Source organism: Platichthys flesus, chromosome 11 (assembly GCF_949316205.1).
Source record: "Platichthys flesus chromosome 11, fPlaFle2.1, whole genome shotgun sequence".
Classification (NCBI taxonomy): Eukaryota; Metazoa; Chordata; class Actinopteri; order Pleuronectiformes; family Pleuronectidae; genus Platichthys; species Platichthys flesus.
In genome coordinates this window covers 335,326-359,388 of record NC_084955.1, presented here as the reverse complement: position 1 = coordinate 359,388, position 24,063 = coordinate 335,326, and the positions used below count along the sequence as shown (strand labels likewise).

Below are 24,063 nucleotides of genomic sequence, written 5' to 3'. Positions count from 1 at the left end.
AGCCACATGTGAAGGATCCCTCTCCTAGGACGGACAGAAGTGCAATAGATGTCGTGTGTAGAGGAAAACATAATCAGGATAAAGGTTTTAGCAGCATTGATGAGGGTAGACATTTGAAGGATAAATGAAGGTCAGATACTTGAAGGTCAAGTATCTGAGGAGAAATACTATATTTCAGGCAGACCTACTGCAATCTATGGTCTAAGTCTATGGTCAGCAGCCAGCAAGATCATGATCCACCATCAAGATCGGATCCACTATAGTCCAAAGTCATTGTCCACTGCCACCAATAAAGATTCATCATCAGATGCCACCTCGGTCGTGATCCATCACCATTATCTGATGTCAACGCGATAAAGGATTCGCCATTATTATTACGACCAGCCCGTGATTTTATGCCACACTTCAGATGGATGCATCTCAATCTAGAATACACAGCAATTACAAAATAAGGTCATACTCTGCTAATGAAAAAAAAAACATAACATAGAAGGCTTAAAGATCTCTTTAATGATGGACACATACGTTTACTATCCCCCCCCCTGCTTTTCTGTGGGGCTATTCGCTCTGTTCTTTTGGCTTTCAGAGGACCATGATCCTGTGTGCAGCATTCCTGTCTCCCTCTGTCACAGTTGTAAAATACCCACCAGGCACAGCTGGAGGTGTCACTGATCCACCTCCTCAGCCACAGCTGTCAATCATTTTGATTGAAGATAAAAACTTTTTTTTTCCTCCAAAGAAAATCTGTTAGCCAGCTTGCTTTGCTTTGCCTTGTTTTGTTGAGAAATTTTTGCATTGTTAATCTGGGAAATTTAATGGCTATGTGTGGGCAAAATTCCAATGTCAATTTATAGTATCTGTAATCTCCCCTTTTTTGTATTTTCGTAGAAAAGCTTATCTTCCTGCATCAACACAGATTTTCTCTGTCTTGTCCTTTTTTTTTGAGAAAAGCTTGGCCTACTGCAGTAACACCAATTCTTTTTAATGAATGATAAAAAAATTGTCTTGGCTATACAATTATCTCGACTGGAGAAAAGTTTAAAATCCTGTTAAAGAGAACCTATGTAAAAAAAAATTGAACTTCTGCATAGATAGAGCATATTTAGCAGCATCTGGATTGTAATGGCCCTCAAAGCCTTCAAAAATGCCTTTGTAACCTGTTGGAAAAATAAACCCAACTGTTACTAAATATGTTGGAAGAAAGTGTTACAAATATGAGAAATATGTTAGAAATATGTTCTTTCATTGAGAATTATTTTTATTTAATTCATACATTTATTATTTAATTCATAACTACATTCTTTATTTTATTCTTCATTTCATTGATCATTTCATTTGATCTCAGAGGTCTTTTTGATTCAGTAGATGGTCCTGTGAAGAAAAACTTTTCAAATTGATTTCATTGGTTCATTTCAGTTTAGCTGAGTTGCTATTGGTTAAGGCAACGCATGTCCCGCCTCCTTCAGGTTAGAGACGCTGCGGTAGTGTGTGAAAAATACACAGAGAGCAGCAGGACGATAATTGAGACACAGAGGTTTTGGAGTGATGAAACTTTAAAAAATACACTTTATATTGTTAAAAGGAGGAACTGTGTAAACAGAGAAAAGTCCGGTGAACCACTGAAGCGACCCTGGGAACATCTTGTGTTTGTTTTATTATTTTATTGTCCCGGTGAGTACTATCTGTATTAGCAAATAGCTCTGTGAATTAGCTTAGCCTCGTGGTGGGTTAGCTACCGAGTGGGTACATAAAGTCACAGTGTTGTGGTATTTTTCTAATGATAGTAAAGGAAAAAGGGAATATGTGTGTAAAATGAGTATGCGTGCATGTTATTTACATTGTATGAACAGAGAAAGACATCATTTAGCTGAGTTTTATGGGTTATGAAGCTATATATTCTGTATATTACTGTGCTGTGGTGTGTATAGGTACGAGGTATCAGTAATCTGAGCATTTAATGGTGAACTGTGAGTGGTCTTATATTAATGGTTTTCTCACTACAAAACAGTGAAGTGGACATTTCATGTGTTAATATTGCGATGCAGCAGTTATCTTTTACCAAGTTAACAGTGAAAAGTTGCATTATACATTGATATTGATAAAATTAAACTGTACAGTTAAGAAAGGTTGAATAGATTTATATCAGTCTGTTATATTATACAGGCTGGGTTTTTTGGATACCCTGAGATCCTGGACCGTGGATTTGGAGTGATTCTCTCCCTGACGAGGGGGATGGCGAGCTACCCGCGTGAGCATTTGGATTGAGGAGGAACCTTTCCATTCTTCATTCTCTGTCCTGCCAGAGTGGTAGGGTTGTGGGGAAGGACTTCAAAGAACTTTCGAATTGAACTATTTCTTTTGGGTAAAACATTTTATTTTATTTAGGGTGCACCCGGTAAAAAAGACATTTCAAATAAGAACAAAAGTAACTGTCGGCAGTGTATGTAAACTGTTTATTTTCTATATATGTTAATACAGTGTTTTGCTTAAATCTACCTGTGTGTTCCTTTTACTCATTGCGGTGTCCAATCTCTTCTTATTACTTTGCCCTGCGAACCTAGTGTGTACTTACCTGTCAAGTGGGTTACACAGTAAAACTTGGCGAGCTAGCCAGGAGAAATTTATGAATTCACATTCATAATCAAATTAAATGGACATCTTTTGAGTAACTGGACTGTGACCGAGTGTATTTGGAAGAGAATTCAACATTTGAGGTATTTTGGTTGTATTAACCCATATCATTTTCAAGTTTATTGACATTTCAGTTTTACCTTGGTTAAACATGGATATTATTTTGACAGAGAGTGTGAAAATCCCAAATGCTGTTTTAGTCAGTGGGTTAACCAACACTGAGGTTGACAATGAAATCTTTGATTTACTCAAGCAATATGGATCTATCGCTAGGATAATCAGAGTACCTAGTGCAGACTCTGAGACCCAGGCAATTGCAGAGTTTGAACATGGCACCGCTGTGAAAGACCTTGAAGCCAACGTCTTACCTTACCGAAGACCATGCACTGACAATCCTGAAGTTATCCATCATGTTCAGAGTCTTGCCAGCGTTTACACAAGTGATGCAGGCACCAGTGCAACAAATACTTACCTTTCTGGGTTGAAAGATTTAGCTAAGTTGAGCGGCAGGGAGTTTGTAGACATCCTTCGTGAGGAGCTGGCTAGGATCAGTAAATCCATTAGAACTCAAACCCCACTTGAGGTCAGTGAAGAGCCTGTGGAAATTGAGCCACCCCTTACACAAAGTGATATCCAAGCTGCAGGCCCTAGCTTTGTCAGTGTCCCCAATGAAGTGAGTCAGGACTCTTACAAACCCCAGACTGGCATCGAGGTCAGAGATTTTCTCTCTCCAAGAGGAGAAAGAACCAGCACTTTCCACTTGCCTTCAGATCAACTCAGCACACCAGAAGTACAGCGTGTTGTGGTTGAGCACATTGTCAAGAGCAGTGAAGTTTCATCTCACATTCAATTTCCTTGTAAACTGAAACAGTTTTCTGGGCGACATCCTCAGCCAAACTTTGAAGTCGACTATGACACGTGGCGCAACAGTGTGGAGTTCTGTTTGCATGACCCATCTATCCCTGACTCCCAAATGGTGAGGAAAATTGTTGAAAGTCTTTTGGCCCCTGCTGCAAACATAGTCAAGTCATTAGGGCCTCAAGCTTCTCCAAAAGAGTACCTGAACTTACTTGATTCTGCTTATGCCACTGTCGAAGATGGGGATGAGCTTTTTGCACGATTCTTGAACATCAATCAAAATGCTGGGGAGAAAGCGTCTGATTACCTGCAGCGACTTCATACAGCATTGAGATATGTGGTAAATAAAGGAGGAATCGCTGCCGGCGACTCTGACAAACAACGTCTCAAGCAATTCTGTCGTGGATGTTGGAATAGTATTCTGATCACCAGTCTTCAGCTTGAACAGCTCAGGAGTAAGCCACCATCTTTTGCAGAGCTCCTGCTCTTACTGCGAACTGAGGAGGACAAACAGGCTAACAAAACCAGCAGAATGAAGCAGCACCTTGGGTTCACAAAGCCAAAAGTCATGTCAAACATGCACGCTGCACACATGTCCTACGACGAGGATATTGTCATGCCACAGAATACAGAGGATGCCTTCTTAAACATGACCAAAGACATACAGAAACAGATTGCTGAACTTCAGGTTCAGGTGGCAAAACTCAGTGCATGTAGTTCAGAGAAACCTGTGAAAAAGAAAACAACAGTAAGTGTAAGACAGAAACAGAAGACAAAAAATACCCAGCCGGAAGGACAACTCCAGCAAATGACTGTGACAGTGAAACCGAAGCCATGGTATTGCTTCAAATGTGGTGAAGATGGGCACATTGCATCTACATGTGATAACATACCCAATCCCAACCTTGTGCAGGCCAAGAGAGCAGAGCTCCGGGAGAAGCAGCGTGCATGGGAAGCTCAGAATGGTTCACTCACCACTCGCCAGTCAAACTAGAACAGGCTTCTGTTGAGGGGAAAATGGAAGCCAAGAAACCACTATATCCCCCATCTACAGGCGAACAAAAACCCATGACTCACAGCCACAGAGTCAAACGACAAAAGGAATTGCCAAAACGTCTTGTAGGCAGCAAGTGTACAGCCAATGTAAATGTGGATGGGGTGGACTGTAGTTGTTTACTAGACACAGGGTCACAGGTCACCACGGTGGGCCAGTCCTTTTATCAGACCCATCTATCTGATCATCCTATCAAGCCCATCAGCAACATCCTTGAAGTAGAGGGAGCAAACGGCCAACCTGTTCCTTACCTGGGTTATATAGAGGTTGACCTCAAGTTCCCTAGAGCCCTTCTTGAGTCAGAGCCTGAAATTTCAACCTTGGCTTTAATCGTTCCTGACCTCCGGTCAAACAGTGGTGTCCCATTGTTGATCGGCACCAACACTTTAGATCCCCTTTATGATCAGTGTTGTGATGAATTTTCACTTTCCCATAATTCATCCTGCTATGGCTACAGCCAGGTCCTTCGCACACTACAACTGAGGAGAAAACAAGCAACAAGCGGAGAACTCGGCTTTGTGAAGCTCAGAGGAAGGGAACAAGCAGTTCTCCCAGCAAAACAAAGAGTGCTGCTTGAAGGCTATATGTGTGTCAACCTAGTCAACACAGAGAAATGTGCTCTGATTGAACAACCATCAAGATCAACTCTGCCAGGTGGCGTGTTTGTAGACTGTTGTCTCATTTCCTTGCCAGAGCATGGCTCCAACAAATTGCCTGTTCTCCTTAGAAATGAAACTGAACATGACATCATTCTACCTACCAACTGTGTCATTGCAGACCTGACTGTTGCAGATGCTGTAGTGGAGAATCACCTAATTGATGGGGATGGTCAGAAGCATGTTGTTGACTGCTCCACTCATCAAACGGAGACGTGTCCTGGAAAAAGCTTTGACTTTGGGCCCTCTCTACCTGAGAAGTGGAAGGAAAGAGTCACTCTGAAGCTCAACACCTTCTCTGATGTGTTTGCCCAGCATGACCTCGATTTTGGTCATGCGACGAAAATCCAACACCACATCAAGTTGAAAGACGAGACACCCATCAAACAGAGACCCCGTCCAATTCACCCTCGTGATTATGAAGCAGTCAAAAAGCACCTCCAAACCCTTCTTGATGCAGGCGTAATCCGAGAATCAGAGTCCCCATTTTCATCGCCAATTGTGGTGGTGAGAAAGAAGAATGGCGATGTACGCCTATGTGTGGACTATAGAAAGTTAAACTTGCAAACGATAAAAGACTCTTATGCCTTACCAAACTTGGAGGAGTCATTTTCTGCTCTCGCTGGATCCAAGTGGTTTTCAGTGATGGACTTGAAGTCTGGGTACTACCAAATTGAGATGAATGAAAGTGACAAGCCAAAAACTGCCTTTGTGTGCCCCTTTGGATTCTGGGAATTCAACCGGATGCCTCAGGGAGTCACCAATGCACCGAGCACATTTCAACGGCTCATGGAAAAGTGCATGAGTGACATTCATCTGAGGGAGGTCCTGGTCTTCCTTGATGACCTAATAGTGTTTTCGGACACTCTGGAGGAGCATGAGTCTAGGCTCACCCACGTGCTCAACCGTCTCAGGGAATATGGCTTGAGGCTTTCACCTGATAAATGTAAGTTCTTTCAGACTTCAGTGCGTTATTTGGGGCATATTGTGTCCAGCGATGGAGTGAAGACCGACCCTGAAAAGGTTCAAGCCTTGAAAACCTGGCCGGGACCACAGAACTTAAAGGAACTCCAATCCTTCCTCGGATTTTCCGGTTACTACCGGAGATTTGTGAAGGATTATTCAAGGATAGTCAGGCCCTTGACCAAACTCACTGCTGGCTACCCACCACGGCGGAAAGGAGTCAAGATAGGCCTCAGTGATGGGAAATACCTCAACCCAAAAGAGCCTTTTGGTGAACGCTGGGGCACTGAGTGTCAACAAGCCTTTGAGGCGATCATACACAAACTGACATCATCTCCAGTCCTTGGTTACGCAGATCCTAAACTTCCTTACGTGCTCCACACTGATGCCAGCACGACAGGATTAGGAGCTGCTCTATATCAAGAGCAAAACGGGAAACTGCGTGTAATTGCTTATGCCAGTAGAGGACTCTCCTGCAGTGAAGCAAGATATCCAGCGCACAAGCTTGAGTTCTTGGCCCTTAAATGGGCCATCACAGAGAAGTTTCATGACTATCTGTATGGAAACTCTTTCACTGTTATCACAGATAACAATCCCTTGACATACCTACTTACCACAGCCAAGCTTGATGCTGCAAGCTACCGTTGGTTAGCTGCGCTCTCAACATTCACTTTTGACATCAAGTATCGAGCTGGCAAGCAGAACATGGATGCTGATGGTCTGTCAAGGAGACATCATGGTGCGCTGGAAAATGATGCCACATCACAAGAGGAAAGCCAAAGGATTGACCAGTTCACTTCTCAGCTACTGACATCAATAAACAAGTTTGAACTGGTGACTCCAGAAATTGTCGAAGCTACTTGTCAAAGGCATACTGTGAAGCAAGATCAAGAGCTCTCACCTTTCCCTGGCTATGTTGACTCACTTGCCATTCATGCAGATGCAATTCCTGCTGTCCTTGAGGAGGATGAGTCACAGGATGGGATCCTAACAGTGCCTAAATACAGTGAGTCTGATCTCATGAAACTGCAAAGAGAAGACCCTGGCATCAGCAGTGTTATCAGTTTGGTGGAATCCGACAACTTACCTGCAGATCACACGGCAGATTCTCCTGAAGAACGGTTGATCCTGAGAGAGTGGAAACGGCTTCAACTGAAGTCAGGCCTTTTGTACAGGACACGGGAGTGTGAGGGACAAACCCTATTTCAGCTGGTACTCCCAGATGTCCTACGGCCTATTGTACTCAGGAATCTCCATGATGACATGGGACATTTAGGGATTGAACGTACCCTTGAACTCACCAGATCACGATTCTACTGGCCAAAGATGGCTGCTGATGTAGAGAGAAAAGTGAAAACATGTGAGCGATGTGTTCGAAGGAAGACCCAACCGGACAAGGCTGCCCCACTCGTGAACATCAAAACAACTAGACCAATGGAGTTGGTCTGTATGGATTTCCTTTCACTAGAGCCAGACAGCCACAACACTAAGGACATCCTCGTTATTACGGATCATTTCACTAAATATGCCGTAGCCATCCCTACCAGAGATCAGAAAGCTAGTACCGTCGCTAAAACCTTATGGGAACACTTCTTGGGCCATTATGGTTTTCCTGAACGCCTTCACAGCGACCAGGGTAGGGACTTTGAGTCTCATACCATCAAGGAGCTATGTGCATTGGCAGGTATTCGTAAGGTGAGGACAAGCCCTTACCATCCCAGGGGAAACCCTGTTGAACGGTATAACCGAACACTCCTCAGCATGCTAGGCACTCTGAAAGACAAAGAGAAGATACAGTGGCGAGACCATGTCAAACCTCTCACTCATGCTTACAATTGCACCCGAAATGATGTGACCGGGTTCTCCCCATATGAGTTAATGTTTGGGAGACAACCCCGGTTACCCATAGACTTAGCCTTTGGATTGCCAGTCAAGGGAAAAGAGTCCAGTTCACATTCTCAGTATGTAAGGAACCTGAAATCTCACCTGGAAGAAAGTTATCAGGTTGCCATCGAAAACTCTCGCAAGGTTGCAGAGAAAAACAAGAGGCGATTCGATAAAGTTGTCAGAGAATCTACATTGGCTGTCGGGGATAGAGTCCTGGTCCGTAACCTCCGCCTCCGGAACAAACATAAACTGGCCGATCGTTGGGAGCCAATGATCTATGTGGTTACCAAGCAGATGGGAGACTTACCTGTCTACTCTGTGAAACCAGAAAAGGAGGAAGGTCCCCTACGTACGCTACACAGAGACCTTTTACTTCCATGTGGATTTCTTCCTGAAACTGAGAGAGAGGAACAAAAGATGAAAAGCAGTCCAAAGAGACCTCGAACAAGGCAGCAAAGTGCCATCCAACAAGATGAAGAACCCTTTGCTTCAGACGATGATGACAAGTTTGAAAGCTGGAATGCAACTGCTGCCTTACCAGATGTCAAAGACAGGAGGTTTGTCAAAGTGTATGATATACCAAGACACAATCCATCACCCGCCCTGGGTAATCATAGTCAAAGCCCTGTAACACCTCACCCATATCAGGTCAATGCGGATTCAGACCCAGGAGCTGTAAGGCCAAGTGCTGTCCTTCAGTCTGAAAAGGAAACAGAAAACTCACCTGAAAAGGAAACAGAAAATCCATCTGAGAAGGAAAAAGCAAACTTACCTGGGATGGAAAATCAAAATGTACCTGAAAAGGAAACTCATAACTTACCTGGAGACCTACCTGATACTAGTTCAGAACCTGTGGAAGAAAGTCTTATGGAACCGGAAGCTAAAGATCATACAGAGGCAGAGATACCAACTCAAGAAGAGACAGAGGAACAAACAGAAGCAGACATTACTGTTAGAAGATCACTCAGACAACTTGAGCCATCACGTAGGTTCCATTACCCTGAGTTGGGGAATCCCCTAGTTTCTGTTGTTACTTCCTTGTTTCAAGGATTGAGTACCGCCTTCACCAATTCTCTTAATAACAATACCAGTAGAGATTGGTTAACAAACATTCCTTTGGAAGTGGCAGAATCAGTAGTTACCCAGCAGCCCTTTGTGCATGCAACGGGACGTGCATACATTTAAGGGGGGAGTGTGTAACCTGTTGGAAAAATAAACCCAACTGTTACTAAATATGTTGGAAGAAAGTGTTACAAATATGAGAAATATGTTAGAAATATGTTCTTTCATTGAGAATTATTTTTATTTAATTCATACATTTATTATTTAATTCATAACTACATTCTTTATTTTATTCTTCATTTCATTGATCATTTCATTTGATCTCAGAGGTCTTTTTGATTCAGTAGATGGTCCTGTGAAGAAAAACTTTTCAAATTGATTTCATTGGTTCATTTCAGTTTAGCTGAGTTGCTATTGGTTAAGGCAACGCATGTCCCGCCTCCTTCAGGTTAGAGACGCTGCGGTAGTGTGTGAAAAATACACAGAGAGCAGCAGGACGATAATTGAGACACAGAGGTTTTGGAGTGATGAAACTTTAAAAAATACACTTTATATTGTTAAAAGGAGGAACTGTGTAAACAGAGAAAAGTCCGGTGAACCACTGAAGCGACCCTGGGAACATCTTGTGTTTGTTTTATTATTTTATTGTCCCGGTGAGTACTATCTGTATTAGCAAATAGCTCTGTGAATTAGCTTAGCCTCGTGGTGGGTTAGCTACCGAGTGGGTACATAAAGTCACAGTGTTGTGGTATTTTTCTAATGATAGTAAAGGAAAAAGGGAATATGTGTGTAAAATGAGTATGCGTGCATGTTATTTACATTGTATGAACAGAGAAAGACATCATTTAGCTGAGTTTTATGGGTTATGAAGCTATATATTCTGTATATTACTGTGCTGTGGTGTGTATAGGTACGAGGTATCAGTAATCTGAGCATTTAATGGTGAACTGTGAGTGGTCTTATATTAATGGTTTTCTCACTACAAAACAGTGAAGTGGACATTTCATGTGTTAATATTGCGATGCAGCAGTTATCTTTTACCAAGTTAACAGTGAAAAGTTGCATTATACATTGATATTGATAAAATTAAACTGTACAGTTAAGAAAGGTTGAATAGATTTATATCAGTCTGTTATATTATACAGGCTGGGTTTTTTGGATACCCTGAGATCCTGGACCGTGGATTTGGAGTGATTCTCTCCCTGACGAGGGGGATGGCGAGCTACCCGCGTGAGCATTTGGATTGAGGAGGAACCTTTCCATTCTTCATTCTCTGTCCTGCCAGAGTGGTAGGGTTGTGGGGAAGGACTTCAAAGAACTTTCGAATTGAACTATTTCTTTTGGGTAAAACATTTTATTTTATTTAGGGTGCACCCGGTAAAAAAGACATTTCAAATAAGAACAAAAGTAACTGTCGGCAGTGTATGTAAACTGTTTATTTTCTATATATGTTAATACAGTGTTTTGCTTAAATCTACCTGTGTGTTCCTTTTACTCATTGCGGTGTCCAATCTCTTCTTATTACTTTGCCCTGCGAACCTAGTGTGTACTTACCTGTCAAGTGGGTTACACCTTCAAAAATGTATTAACTTGACACTTACAGTTCACATTTACACTAATACTTACATCGGCACACTGTATCATTTAAATTGTGAACTGCTCTCTGTATTTTATACCTCTGTTCTTTTCCAATTTTCTTTAGAAATTTGAATTCTGTCCAAATATTCTGGAGATATTTTCAGCACAGGCACAGGGAATCAATGTTTCTCAATTGCAATAAAATAACTATGTTTGCCCACTTTATTTGTAATAGTTTCACTTTGACTCTGGACAACTGTGTTTTTCAATATTTAAATAATGTTTAAACATTTTGTTTTTACTTTCCCCTCACACACTCCTAGACTCAATCACCCTTTCATTGTTAAATTTCACTTTTGTCTTATATCCTTCTCCCACTTTACTGTTTGTAATCTGACCCTTTTCTCCCAATGTTCTCTCAACTCTCATGCATTTGCTTTGGTTGATAACGCACTCTGCCAAAAGCTTTCTGAAGCAGACGGCTCTTTAAACATTGATAGAGGTAAGCTTGGATAAGAGATCATGTTAGATATCCAATCAAGCTAAACACATCATAAGCGTGCTGATTTCAATCATGAGGTCAAAGTGCACTTCTTATTTCTTTTCTTTTTTTTTTCCAGTTTTAGATTCAACTAAACATATGTATGAATGAGTGACCTCTGTATCGCTTCTGATGTTTTTTTTTATATTTTGTAGGGTTTCTTATTCCAATTATTAATCCATTTCAAGTTGCATGTGAGCAATTTTGTGATTAAAATGAATCTTGGGCATGTTTCTGGGCATGTGAATTCAGTCTGGTAAAATAATTCTCGATAGAGATTTTAGGAAAGTCAGACATTTGTATTCCCTTAATTGCAAAATCTGTAATGATTCCTTCACCCACCATCTAGCACCCCTATTAGATCAAAAATATTTTTTTAATTATTTTTTGTATTGCATACTTTTAGTGGACCCGGAAAAAAATTAAGAGGACTACAGATTTTGTTCGTCAATTTTTGCAGTATAGTCACTCTAGGACAGGATTGCTGATGGCAAAAATGGAAAGAAGGAAAATAAACTCAGCAACAATTACTTTTAAACATACCTACAGCAAATGAGTATTATTGCCTGTTCAATAATTTAATTATCAATGATATTTTTAGTCTGGTTCGTTTCACGTGTGTCTGAGAAGCTAGCCCACGAAGATAAACCATGATTTTTTGCTGCAGTTTTTTTAGTACCGTCATCTGTGTCCCATGTGTGATTGATTATATGTAGAAGGTTTACAGTTAGTCCTTGTGACTCAGCTCCTTTCACCATCAGACTCATTGTGTTTTCTCCAGGCAATCAAGCCTTTAAAGGGGGAGACAGGGAAGTGGGTGAAGGTGCCGTGCTGGGAGGCCATGCAAATGGCCTTTGGAGGCCCGTTCTCCTTTTCCTGGTGCAGCCCCTTCACAGGGCTGAGTTGCAAGAAGAATCCTCTAGAGCACAACATCGCCACACAAGGGGAAATAATCAAGGAGAACATCATGGAGATATCGCTCAACTAGCACTGGAGAAAAAATAATCTTAGTCTGAAAGAGCTGCTCCATTGGCACATGAAGATCTCTTGGTTTCCAACGTTTTCTAATGTCGAAACCACCTTTCTGGAATTTAACATTTACATATCCATGTATATAAATATATATTAGAATATATTAATTCTAATATAATTTGTTTAATATAAATCGTGTATGAACTTTTCAAAATGCACTGTACCTTCACACACTGTAAGAGCGAATCCAATGATCAGTAAATTCCTGCTGCCAGACCTGCAGTCTCTGATAAAATAAAGGCAGAGAGGCTGCAGACCCGATTGAGATGTCTCAGGAGAACATCACTCACCCAGTAAAGCTGTACTCAACTCCAGTATGTGAACGCAAATGTCAAAGTGAGAGCGTCTGGAGTTTCTGCAGACTTTCTATATCTGGCCACCTTGTATAAAGTTGGAGCACGTCGGGAGACCAATACATTACATTACATTACATTTCATTTAGCTGACGCTTTTATCCAAAGCGACTTACAATAAGTGCATTCAACCCTGAGGGTACAGACCCAGAACAACAAGAATCAAGAAAGTACAATTTCTTCAAAATAAAACAAAACTACAAAGTGCTATAAGTAAGTGCCATTTAAGTGCTACTAAAAGTATTAGTTTCAAAGAGTTGTTAGTGTTTTTTTATTTTTATTTTTTTTTTCCATTCATTCAGGTAAAGTCGGAAGAGGTGTGTTTTTAGTTTTCGGCGGAAAATGTGTATACTTTCAGATGTCCGGATGTCGATGGGGAGCTCATGGACAGCAAACAATCGTGTTTAGCTTGCAGTGAGGGAGCAACGAGCCGATTAGCCGAAGCAGAGCGGAGTGAACGAGTTGGGGTGTAACGTTTGACCATGTCCTGGATGTAGACTGGACCTGATCCGTTCACAGCATGGTACGCAAGTACTAGTTTTTTGAACCGGATGCGAGCGGCCACTGGTAACCAGTGAAGGGAGCGGAGGAGCGGAGTAGTGTGAGTGAATTTCGGTTGGTTAAAAACCAGTCGAGCTGCTCCATTCTGGATGAGCTGCAAAGGTCGAATGGCAGTAGCAGGTAGACCTGCCAGGAGGGAGTTGCAGTAATCGAGGTGTGAGATGACCAGAGCCTGGACCAGAACCTGCACTGCCTTCTGAGTGAGAAGGGGGCGTATTCTCCTGATGTTGTACAGCATGAATCTACAGGACCGTGTTGTTGCAGTAATGTTGGCAGTAAGGGAGAGTTGGCTATCGAGTGTCACGCCCAGGTTCCTAGCAGTCTGAGTGGGGGTTAACACAGAGTTAATAGTCAGGTCGTGGATGGGAGAGTCTTTCACTGGAAGGAAAAGTATTTCAGTCTTGTCAAGGTTAATCTTTAGATGGCGTGCAGACATCCACTGAGAGATGTCAGTCAGACAGGCAGAGATTCGTGCTGCTACCTGTGTTTCAGATCGGGGAAAAGACTAAATTAGTTGGGTGTCATCACCATAGCTATGGTAGGAAAAGCCATGTGAGTGAATGACAAAGCCGAGAGAGTTGGTGTACAAGGAGAAGAGGAGAGGACCAAGGACTGAACCTTGAGGGACCCCAGTAGTGAGAGGACAAGGTTCAGACATAGATCCTCTCCAAGTTACCCTATAAGTGCGTTCATTGAGGTAGGAAGAGAGCAGGGAGAGAGTGGAGCCTGACACACCCAGGTCCTGAAGGGAGGAAATAAGGATCTGGTGGTTCACTGTGTTAAATGCAGCAGAGAGGTCTAGAAGGATGAGGACAGAGGAGAGAGAGGCTGCTCTAGCAGTGTGAAGCTGCTCAGAGACAGCAAGGAGGGCAGTCTCAGTTGAGTGACCTGCCTTGAAACCAGACTGGTTAGGTTCAAGAAGATTATTGTGGTTAAGATAGGAGGAGAGTTGATAGCGCGCTCAAGAGTTTTGGAAACAAAGGGAAGAAGAGAGACAGGTCTGTAGTTATTTACTTCAGACGGGTCGAGGGTGGGTTTCTTCAGGAGAGGATTTAATCTTGCCTCCTTCAGAGAATTAGGGAAACAGCGAGTTGACAGGGAAGTGTTGATAAGATGGGTAAGAAAAGGAAGAAGGTCAGGGGCAATAGACTGGAGAATGTGAGAAGGGATGGGGTCAAGGGGGCAGGTGGTCGGGCGGGCGGAGGTTACCAAGGTCAGAACTTGATTGGGAGACAGGGGGTGAAAGAGGAAAGCGAAGGTGATGAAGATGAAGTTGATGGAAGTGCGGTTATAGAAGGAGGATCCGAAAATGAAGAGCGTATGTCATCTATCTTTTTTGTAAAGTAGTTGACAAAGTGGCTTGGTAGAAGGGAGGAAGGAGGAGAGGGACTGGGGGTGTCAAGGAGGTTGGAAAAGATGGAGAACAGTTTTTTGGGGTTAGAAAATGACGATTGAATTGCAGTTTGGTAAAAAGTGTGTTTGGCTGTGGAAATCGAGGCAGAAAAAGAGGAGAGAAGAGACTGATAAGCAAGCAGGTCGTCCAGGTGTTTAGATTTCCGCCATTTCCTTTCTGATGCTCGCATAGTGGCTCTGTCGGCATGCACCGAGTCAGACAACCAAGGAGCTGGGGAGGACTTGCGGACCTGTCGTGACGTAAGAGGACAGAGAGAGTCAAGAGAGGAGGACAGAGTTGAAAGGAGAATGTCTGTGGCAGAGTTAGGATGCATGAGTGAGTAAGAGTCAGTGGAAGGGAGGGCTGATTAAACAGAGGAGGCTAGAGAGGCAGGAGAGAGGGAACGAATGCTGCGACGGACAGGTGCAGACTCCTTGGATGTGGTAGGGTTGTCGGTTTGAGATAGTGGGAGAGAGTAAGAGATGAAGAAGTGGTCGGAGACATGAAGTGGGGTTACATTGAGGTAAGATGTTGAGCAGTTTCTGGTGAAATATAGTCCAGGTGGTTACCGGCTTTGTGAGTAGGAGGGGAAGGACTGAGTGAGAGAGCAAAAGAAGACAGTAAAAGTAAAAGGTCAGATGACTTGTCTGTGTGGATGTTAAAGTCACCCAGAAGGATAAGTGCAGGGCCATTTTCTGGGAAGTTTGACAGGAGGACGTCTAATTCCTCCAAAAAATCTCCCAAAGAACCTGGTGGACGGTAGAGAACAACAATAGTTAGTTGTACCGGTTGAGTAACTGTCACAGCATGAAATTCAAAAGTTGTTGGGGTAAATAGTGGAAGCGAGAAGAGAGAAAAACATTTGTGTGAAATGAGTAAACCTGTACCGCCACCCCTACCAGTGGGTCTTGGTGTGTGGGTGAAAGAGAAGGCAGTGGAGAGAGCAGCTGGGGTGGATGTGTTGTCCGGTGTAATCCAGGTCTCAGTGAGAGCAAGGAAGTCAAGCGATTGCTGTGAAGCAAAGCCAGAGATGAAGTCTGCCTTGCGGGTAGCTGACTGGCAGTTCCATAGGCCCCCTGTGACAAGGTGTTCGGTATGTGTGGACTACATACATAATACAAAAGCGACTGAGAGGTTGATGATGCTTCTAACACGTGACAGATGTGACAAAAAGGGAAAAAAAGGATATATCTCAGCATGACAAAGTGGAGCCATACACATAGAACACACAAATTAAGTGGTCAAGAGAGTTATTGGTGATATGGGCCGATGCTGGTGTTGATTCTACCTCCGCAGCAGAATTATTTTTACTTCCTGCCTGCTGCACCCCCCCAAATCTGAACACTCCATGGAATTTGTTGCTGTTGTGAACGCACCTGAGCAGAGAATCTCCTGCAGTGTTGTGCATTTTTAATAAGAAACCTCTTGAGCAAGACCCAATTATCCAGAGTTCCTTCAGAGGTCATGTCTGAAAATATCTTTTCACAACTCTGCTTCATTGTCTGAGGATTTGTATTCACCTTATGCCTTATCGGTCTTTCATGAGAAAATGTTTAATTGTGACATACTTTGCATATTGATCAACTTCTGATCTATACTATGGCATATGTGTCTGAGTTTCCATTGTCCTTTTTATCACTCCTTTGCAAAATGGAGGGTAATTGTCTTCAGTTTGAAGTGATTCCTCTGTAATTGAGTGAGCTAGAAAGAGGCTGCTGGCTAAGAGCGCTTACATTTTTAATGGGTGCTTGATGTTTGATAATGTTTACATTATTTTACCTTCCTGTGTTGTATGACTTTGTGGGTTTAATCACATATTTGTCTTGATTGAAAGTTCATATTAAGTCTGTATTTTACAAATTACCATAGGTGTGTTTGTCTTAAAATCAAATGTGGTCAGACACCTTGTTTGTGCATTTCTATTTTTAGGCAGCAGCAATTATAATATTTCCACAATTGACCAAACAATTCTTATCCAGATCCACATTTTTTAAATATCAATATATAGTGGCATAGCCAGAAACACATTGTGTGCCATGCACACTCTGCTTGTTACACACACACACACACATACATAAGCTGTGCACAAATTGAACCCTAGCTGAATAAAAATATATGACAGATAAAAGATATTAAAAGTGAAGTAAAAAGTGAAATGCAAAATGCAAAACAGTAAACTGTGCATAAGCAGTACTGTGCTACCTGTATGTATATCAAAACCATTGATTGAATCAAACTAAATTCTGTTCAGATACTACTCAATTATGCAGGGGTGTCCTAGTGGGGGAAAGAGTGGAACTGACCTCCCATGGCCCCAAAGGGGAGAGAGGTCCTTAAAAACCCTGTGTTTGTTTCTGTTCTTTTATTATTTATTTTGTATTATTCTATTCATTAAATTTAAGTACTTAATGAAAGTGGCTGAATCACTGAAATTTGTATCCAAATAATTTTATTAAACTGACATTGCTAATGTATTTTCTAATTTGTATATTTAGCCATCATCTTCCAATGTATGTGTATTATTTAAAAATCTTTTAAATGGTGGTCTCATTCCGTTGATAGTGTGAATAATCAAGGAACTATTCAAGCAGCTTAAAACCTTAGAATCATATCTCTAGCAAAATTACCAAATGAGCTGGGGTTAAGCCACAAATACCACGCAGCTCTTCTAGATATTCAAGGTCTCGCCTATTTCCTGCTTATGTGTGCAGATTACAGCAGAATACATAGTGGAAATTATCTTAACAACAATTAAATGTTGGTGTAAGTATGGCGGAAAACTATTTTGTAGTTGAAAAGTAAGTTCAATGTACTTGCCATCTTCGGCTGCTCTCGGTTCATGTTCCACCTTTCTATAGCTACAATGCCTTTGAAAAGGCAGTTGACTCTTGAACCGCAGTTTGTTGGTGAATTTTTTTTTGCTGAGATAATAAGTGCTGAGTGTAAATTAGCCGCCAACCTCTGAGCCGTAGCCGTCCGTTCTTGAGTTGACTGCTTGCTAGCATAGTTAGCATGCTTCGTAGCAAAGTGTTATACTCCTTGAAAACTGCGACAGTTTCTCAGCATATCATGCATACAGCTTTCGATTGGACTTCAGTGAAAAAGTATTTTGTTTTCCACTGTATGTTAAACACTCGGAACTCATTGTCCACTTTTCATTTCCTTGATCCGCTCATTTTACAGAAGGGCTCACAGGGCATAGCAAAAAAGTGAAGGGAGATCATGTGCCCTTTCAAATTCCAGGCGAGATTTTATGAGCTTTTTTCAACAGTGGCTTTCTCTTTGCCACTCTCCCATACAGCCTCTACTGGTGAAGAACCGGGGCAACAGCTGTTGTATGCAGTCTCTCCCATCTGAGCAACTGAAGCTTTTAACTCCTTCAGAGTGGTCCTAGGTGTCTTGGTGACCTCCCTCACCAGTCTACTTCTCGCCTGGTCACCCAGTTTGTGAGGACGGCCAGCTCTAGTCAGATTTAAACAAGTGCCATACTCCTTCCATTTCTTAAAGATGGATTTAACTGAACTCTGTGGGATGTCTAGTGAGTTGGAAATATTTTTTGTAGCCATCTCCTGACTCATACTTTTCAATGATCATTTCTTTGAGTTGCTTGGAGTGTTCTTTTGTCTTCATGTTGCAATTGTAGCAAGAATACTGATGAACAAGTGACTGGACCTCCCAGACAGTTGTTTTTGTACTACAATCACTTGACACACATCTACTGCACTCAGGCGATCTCCATTTCACTAATTGTGACACTGCTGGCATCAACTAGCTGGACCTCTGTTGAATTAGGTCAGTCACTTTAAAGGGGGTGAATATTTATGCAAACAATTATTTTACACTAAGTATTTTGTATTAATTGAAATTAATTCTGTTTTTCACTTTGATATGAAAGAAGCTTTTTTTGCAAATTCTTGTCAAAAAATCCAAATTATATTGACCATGATCACATGTATAAAAGTAACAAAAGGGTGAAACATCCAAGGGGGGTGAATACTTTTCATAGGCATTGTATGCAACAATACTAGTTTTGAAGGAAGGAAGGAAGGAAATTCAATGTCCTCTCCTTTCCTCCAAGTATGGATGTAGGAAGTATGAAATCCTATCTGCCAGCCATCTGTTGTTTTGTTATTTAGATTTAATTTAATATTTTATTCCTTTGTGTTACGTATGTTTTCCATGTTTAAATGTTAAAGTCTGTCAACTGTCTGTTTGATGTTTTTGTCACCAACCCCAAAAAAGCTTTAAAATAAAATATAAAAAAATGTAAACTTGAAAAGAAAACCAGAAGGCCCCCAAATGTTCTCCCTTGCCTACATATACTGTTAACTCACATGCAGAACCTCTTTATAGAGATTAGGTACACAGTGACTTCTGTTGTGATGATAATAAAGAGTCAGAGAATATATTACTAGTTTAAAAATGACAATTATTTGTATTAATTCAAAACCTGCTTTAATCTCAATTCAGTGACAAAGTCAGATCTATGAGCTAACAATATATTCCAACAGGGGGAAGAGGTGTCTGGGACTGCTGGTACTGTCAGATCTGTGCAACAGTTTTTACCTGCTCTTATATTAAAACACTGAGTTGCTTCTTTTCATGGGTGAGTGTCTAAGATATTCCATTATCCAGTCTCAGTTTGTCAATGAAGACATCCTGGCTGACCAAAGTTTGTTGTGGCCATGAATGAAGAGCAGAGGCCACACAATTGGGACAAGTTAAATTACTGTCATTACTCTTTCTTTTTTCCCTCCTCCTGATGAGGAGACTGAGGCGTGGATACATGAAGCACCAAAAGTCCACACAGAGTGACAGAGATGCCTGTCCACCATAGAACAGCATGCGTCTCTCCAAAAATCAGCCTTCCCAGGAGGGCCTGAAGACACAAAGCAAAGAGAATTATGACATGGCGATGAGGCAAAAACCTAAACACTTTCACTAAAACTTTATGTATTATATTTAGTGCTGTCAGTTAAATGCGTTATTAACGGCGTTAACGCAAACCCATTTAAACGACGTCAATATTTTCTCATAAGATTAACGCAGAGCTGCCAACTCTCACACTTTCGCCGCGTGACAAACGCTTTTGGTTGGTGGTTGACTAAGTTACAATAATTTTTAAATCATCAATCGTATCAGGCCGTCATGAAGTACCAGGAGCGGGCAAGTCTGTGTGTCTGTGTGTGTCCTCTCAGATAGCGCACCGGCCCTGGGGCTCCGCCCACTGCCCCCGCTCACTCGCTCAGAGAGACACAGTGAGATCATAGCTCGTTCATGTGAAGCCGCCGCTCAGTGACTGACTGACTGCTTTTTAACTATGGAAACAGTGAAAACACAGTTTCTCTGGTCTCAGCTGCTCAGAGATCATCGCCTCAGCTTCTTGATCAGACCAGAAGCTGCAGTTGGTTTCTATCGAGCTTCAGTATCTATGTCCGCCTCCAGTCTGACCTGCTCTCGCTTTTTGTTTTAATATTTCGCCAACTCAAATATATATTTTTAAGCTATTAGGCTGCAGCTATATGTTTTTGTTTATTTTAAAATAGGGTACTTCTTATTTCATACATTTTCTACAAATATGGGGAGGACTCAAATAGCCCTACAAAGTTCTGTGTTTAATTTATTTCAAAGTAGGCCGACACTTACCTGTGTATTTTGTCTGTTTGTTTATTGTTGCTTGTCTGTTTGAGTAGCTGGCTGAAAGCAAAGAAGTAGTAGCCTTACCTTTTATTGGTAACCGTAACCGTAACTGTTATGGTTCATTGTTTCTGAAATAAGAGGCCTGACTGTTCACAGCAAACTTGAAAAAAATAAAATATTAAGCCATGGTTTACCTGCAATATAGGTCCTTGTTTACCTGAAATGTGCACTTTATAATTTTATTTTCTACCCACGTTTGGCAATGTTGTTTTTCAATAAAAGAAAACATTTGCATAAAGCAAGCCAATCCACTTTTCCATGTTGATAAGAGCATTAAAAGGAAAAAAAAATGCTGAAAAAAAATATATGAAAGGACATATAGAATAGATACAAATTTGCGAATATTCGCGATTTATTTTGAGTTTACTGTGACATAAATGCGATTAATCGCGATTAAATATTTTAATAGTTTGACAGCACTAATTATATTATAAGAAAGCTTACTGAGGAGATGAAATTGGACGCAGTGGTAATCACTGTAGCTCTGGCTGTAGAGGAGCAGTGTCGGAGAGCCTTAGAGAAGAACGTCCACATGACAGTGTTGCAGGTGAACAGCAGAGCTCCACACAGCAGCCGCAGGGGGGCGTGGAGCTGGAAAAACACAAACATAGAAAAGTCAGCTACAGATGTTCACTGTGGTTCAGGTCTTTGGGATGTTTCCTTTTTTATTTGTGACTAGACGACATGTACTGTATTGTTTGTATGTCATTCTTTTTTCTCCATTGAACTATTTCTAATAACTTGATTGATATAGTAATTCTGTTTAGATTCAAGCCATGTACATGTGGTGCCATTCATGCAGACAGGATTAGTGTGAAAAGCAGCAGGGAGACTAATAAACTTGAGTAAAAAATGTCTCTTCCTGTATCAACATATCAAAATAGCTGCTGTAATCAATCTGTGCCCACTTCTCTGAATTTATTTGTTCCAAAGGTACTGAAAGATATGTAAGATGAAATTTAAAAAATAACTAAAAGATATTCATGTACAGAGGAAAACCAAAGAATAAACATCTACAATGAGGTACTGACATAAAAAATAAAAGGCAAAACGTTATAATTATTATGTGTGTTGGAAGGTTTTACAGGACACAAACCAATTTTCTTGTTCAATGCTCTTCCTGGTTTGAAGCTATATTGGCTACTCATCTATGATGCCGGAAAATGTAGTTATTCCATATTGAATCCTTTATGAAAAATCTCAGAAAAGATGCAACCTGCAGGACCTTAAGACAGAGGATGAAGGTGTACTTTCTGATTGGTTAGATGTTTTTACAGAGTTTGTACAGTGTTTCCCTGTTGGTGTCTACCTGAAATGAGGGATGGTTTCTGTCTTTAATGGCCCTGATGTTATTCCTTCAGAGTTACAATGTGCTGTGACAGAACTAACTATGTAAACTTGACATTTTTCCATAAAGCGGGGAAATAGAATGAACATCATCAGTACTTTAAAATAAAAACTAAAATGTCAGATTTATCTTACATGTGAGTTCTTGGATGTGTTATAACTGGCCCTGATGTTATTCCTTTAGAGGTACAATGTGCTGTGATGGAACTAGCTATGTTAATGTGAATTAACATCCTCATTAATATTTTTAGAAACTCTAGGCTTTGTTATGGCATTTTGTACCTTGAACATTCCAGAAAATTGAAACCCATTTTTGCAATGTCAAAAACTTCCCTATTCCTAGATGGAATCTAAATAAATAAGTGCACCTGTTCAGATAATACAGGGTACATAGAAAGTAGTGCAGCAAACTCTGTAACCATTCAGTGGAGCGAGAATTGTGATTCCGTTCTTCAGTTTACCATTCTCATCTACATTGTGAAGCCATGGCCAGATACTCACACCACTTTATGAGGACGAACATGCCTTTTTAAGCCTCCTCAAACAGATGCTACAAATAGATTTAGAATAGAAATTACTATTAGGTAATGACGAAGGTATCTATAAAATTGAAAACATTTCACTCTTATTCTAACCGAATGATCACAATTAAGGTCATAAAGTTAATTGCATAGTCAAAATGGTGATTGTAGACCACACTGTAGTATTGTCTACCATGTTTACATATTTGCTATGTCTAATATCCATGTCTACGCAATATTTGTAAACTTCAAGGTAAATAACCAGATTTAAGGATGGGTCACATAAAATTAAGATTTTATCTTTTTTACCATAATCCTTATGGATCTGCATTATTTATGCCTGCTCTGGGCTCAAGTTAATAGCCAATCATCTCTGTAGGAGGAGAGTTGGATGTCTGGAATCCCCTTTTTTTAATATATAGTTTTCCTCTTGATAAAAAGTAGATCCTGGCTTTTAACTTCTGCTTTAACATGGCTCTATTTCATTAATTCGGGTTAAATGACAGATTATAGCTCATCCAGTCCTTTTAACTTTCAAAAGTACTTTTTAGACATGTAGTTCTTTTGAACTGGGGCTGCATATTAACAGCAATTTGAAGAAAGTAATTTTTGTCCTTTCCTAGTTTTATTGGTTTGTGTTCTTTTCCAGTTATGACATTCATTATATGTATTTGTTTTTCAAAAGGTTTAAAACAGAGCCAGGCCATACATACATTTAATTACATCATGTTTGTCTCAGTAACCTTCTGATATCAATTTAACATGCATTGACTATTCCTCATATTTTCAGTCTTCTCTAAAATAAAGTACAATGTTGAGACAGGGACAAAAGATGGAACTGTTTCTTACCCAGTCACAATCTGTAGTTCCACCGTATTTTTCCATCGTTAAGTTACACACATCTCTTATGTAGTCCGCACCAAGGGAAAGCTTTGCAGACAGAGACGCGGCCGCACTCAAAAACCCCGCTAACAACGCGCAAACAGACCACGAAAGCATACTTGACGTGGGTATAATGAGTTTCTCTTTTGAATTGGAGGCTGCTAAATGAACGTCAACAGTTACCATTTTAAGCAAGCAAGCAACCCAGTGACGACAAAACCCAAACCTTCAATCACTAGGACCGTTTTCCATTAAGCTCGGCCCTCGTAACGCCGTAGGAAAACGTCTTCAGATTGGACTGTTCTATGTGTCCGACACAGTAAAAACTACAGCTTTCACTACTGTTGGTATACGGAAGGGCCATCTTGGATTTCGAAGTTGGGGGTGGGGGGGTTCCTCAGACCTTCGGAGCCGACTTGATGGGGCGTTCCAGTTGCAACTGCCGTCTCGTGGATCGTAAAATTCCGAGCTCTGAGGTTTATGAAACGGGGCATTATGACCAATTCACGCTTCAGCCTCGAAGCTACGCCGTAGGTACGCATAAGGGGCCGATAATCCATAGTTGTGGCTAGGAATGTGAGTCGCTCTGCAATTACACCGCCGAAACGCTTTTGGCGGTAGAGTTTCTGTGTTTAGTGACTTCCGTGCCTCACGGACAGTCAAAGCGACGTCCACTACACGACAGGCCAATGTATGCTTCTCCGTTTTGACGGACACGGACAGATAGGACCGCCTTCTCCAACGTGGAACGCCCTCTCCGTGCCTCTCCGCGGCTCCTCGGAGAGCTTTTCGTGCAGCTCTCCTGTTTCTAACTACACGTCGAAATGGCGGAGAGCCCAAGGATAGCCCTTGGCTGTGATTGGTCCGCTAACGCCAGCATTTCGGAATGGAAACTTCCTGTTCCATTCCCTACATCACAATAAACCAAAATCACAACTACGACTCTATGATTAATGTGACAAGTGTGTTAAGCCAGCGGCGTTGTCCGGCTGACGGTGGCTGGTTAGAGCACTTACGGCATGTGTGTACGGTCACATACTGTTA

The 24,063-nt window shown here is 41.3% G+C and overlaps 2 protein-coding genes across 5 annotated transcripts in view; one reads left to right on the top strand and one right to left on the bottom strand.

Annotated features, from left to right (window-relative positions):
• The window catches only part of LOC133964378 (palmitoyltransferase ZDHHC3-like), a 37,148-nt gene extending 19,172 nt beyond the window's left edge, over window positions 1-17,976 (top strand). For 2 of the 4 annotated variants that reach the window (XR_009923771.1, XM_062398415.1), the window contains one exon: window positions 17,871-17,976. Coding sequence is in view for 2 of the 4 variants with exons in the window: in XM_062398415.1 (XP_062254399.1) it covers window positions 17,871-17,963 (93 nt within the window). In the remaining 2 variants the exon portion in view is untranslated. Of the gene's footprint in view, window positions 1-2,163; window positions 2,492-17,870 lie in introns of those variants that run through there. The other 2 variants (XR_009923770.1, XM_062398414.1) reach the window with 1 other exon arrangement.
• Window positions 17,977-18,981: 1,005 nt separating this feature from the next.
• Window positions 18,982-23,833, bottom strand: LOC133964382 (transmembrane protein 42-like). Its single transcript, XM_062398422.1, has 3 exons — window positions 22,987-23,833; window positions 20,714-20,860; window positions 18,982-19,448 (listed from the first exon to the last, which is right to left on the bottom strand). The coding sequence occupies exons 1-3, from the start codon at window positions 23,203-23,205 to the stop codon at window positions 19,305-19,307; spliced, it is 510 nt and encodes a 169-aa protein (XP_062254406.1). The 5' UTR covers window positions 23,206-23,833; the 3' UTR covers window positions 18,982-19,304.
• Between the last annotated feature and the right edge of the window lie 230 nt (window positions 23,834-24,063).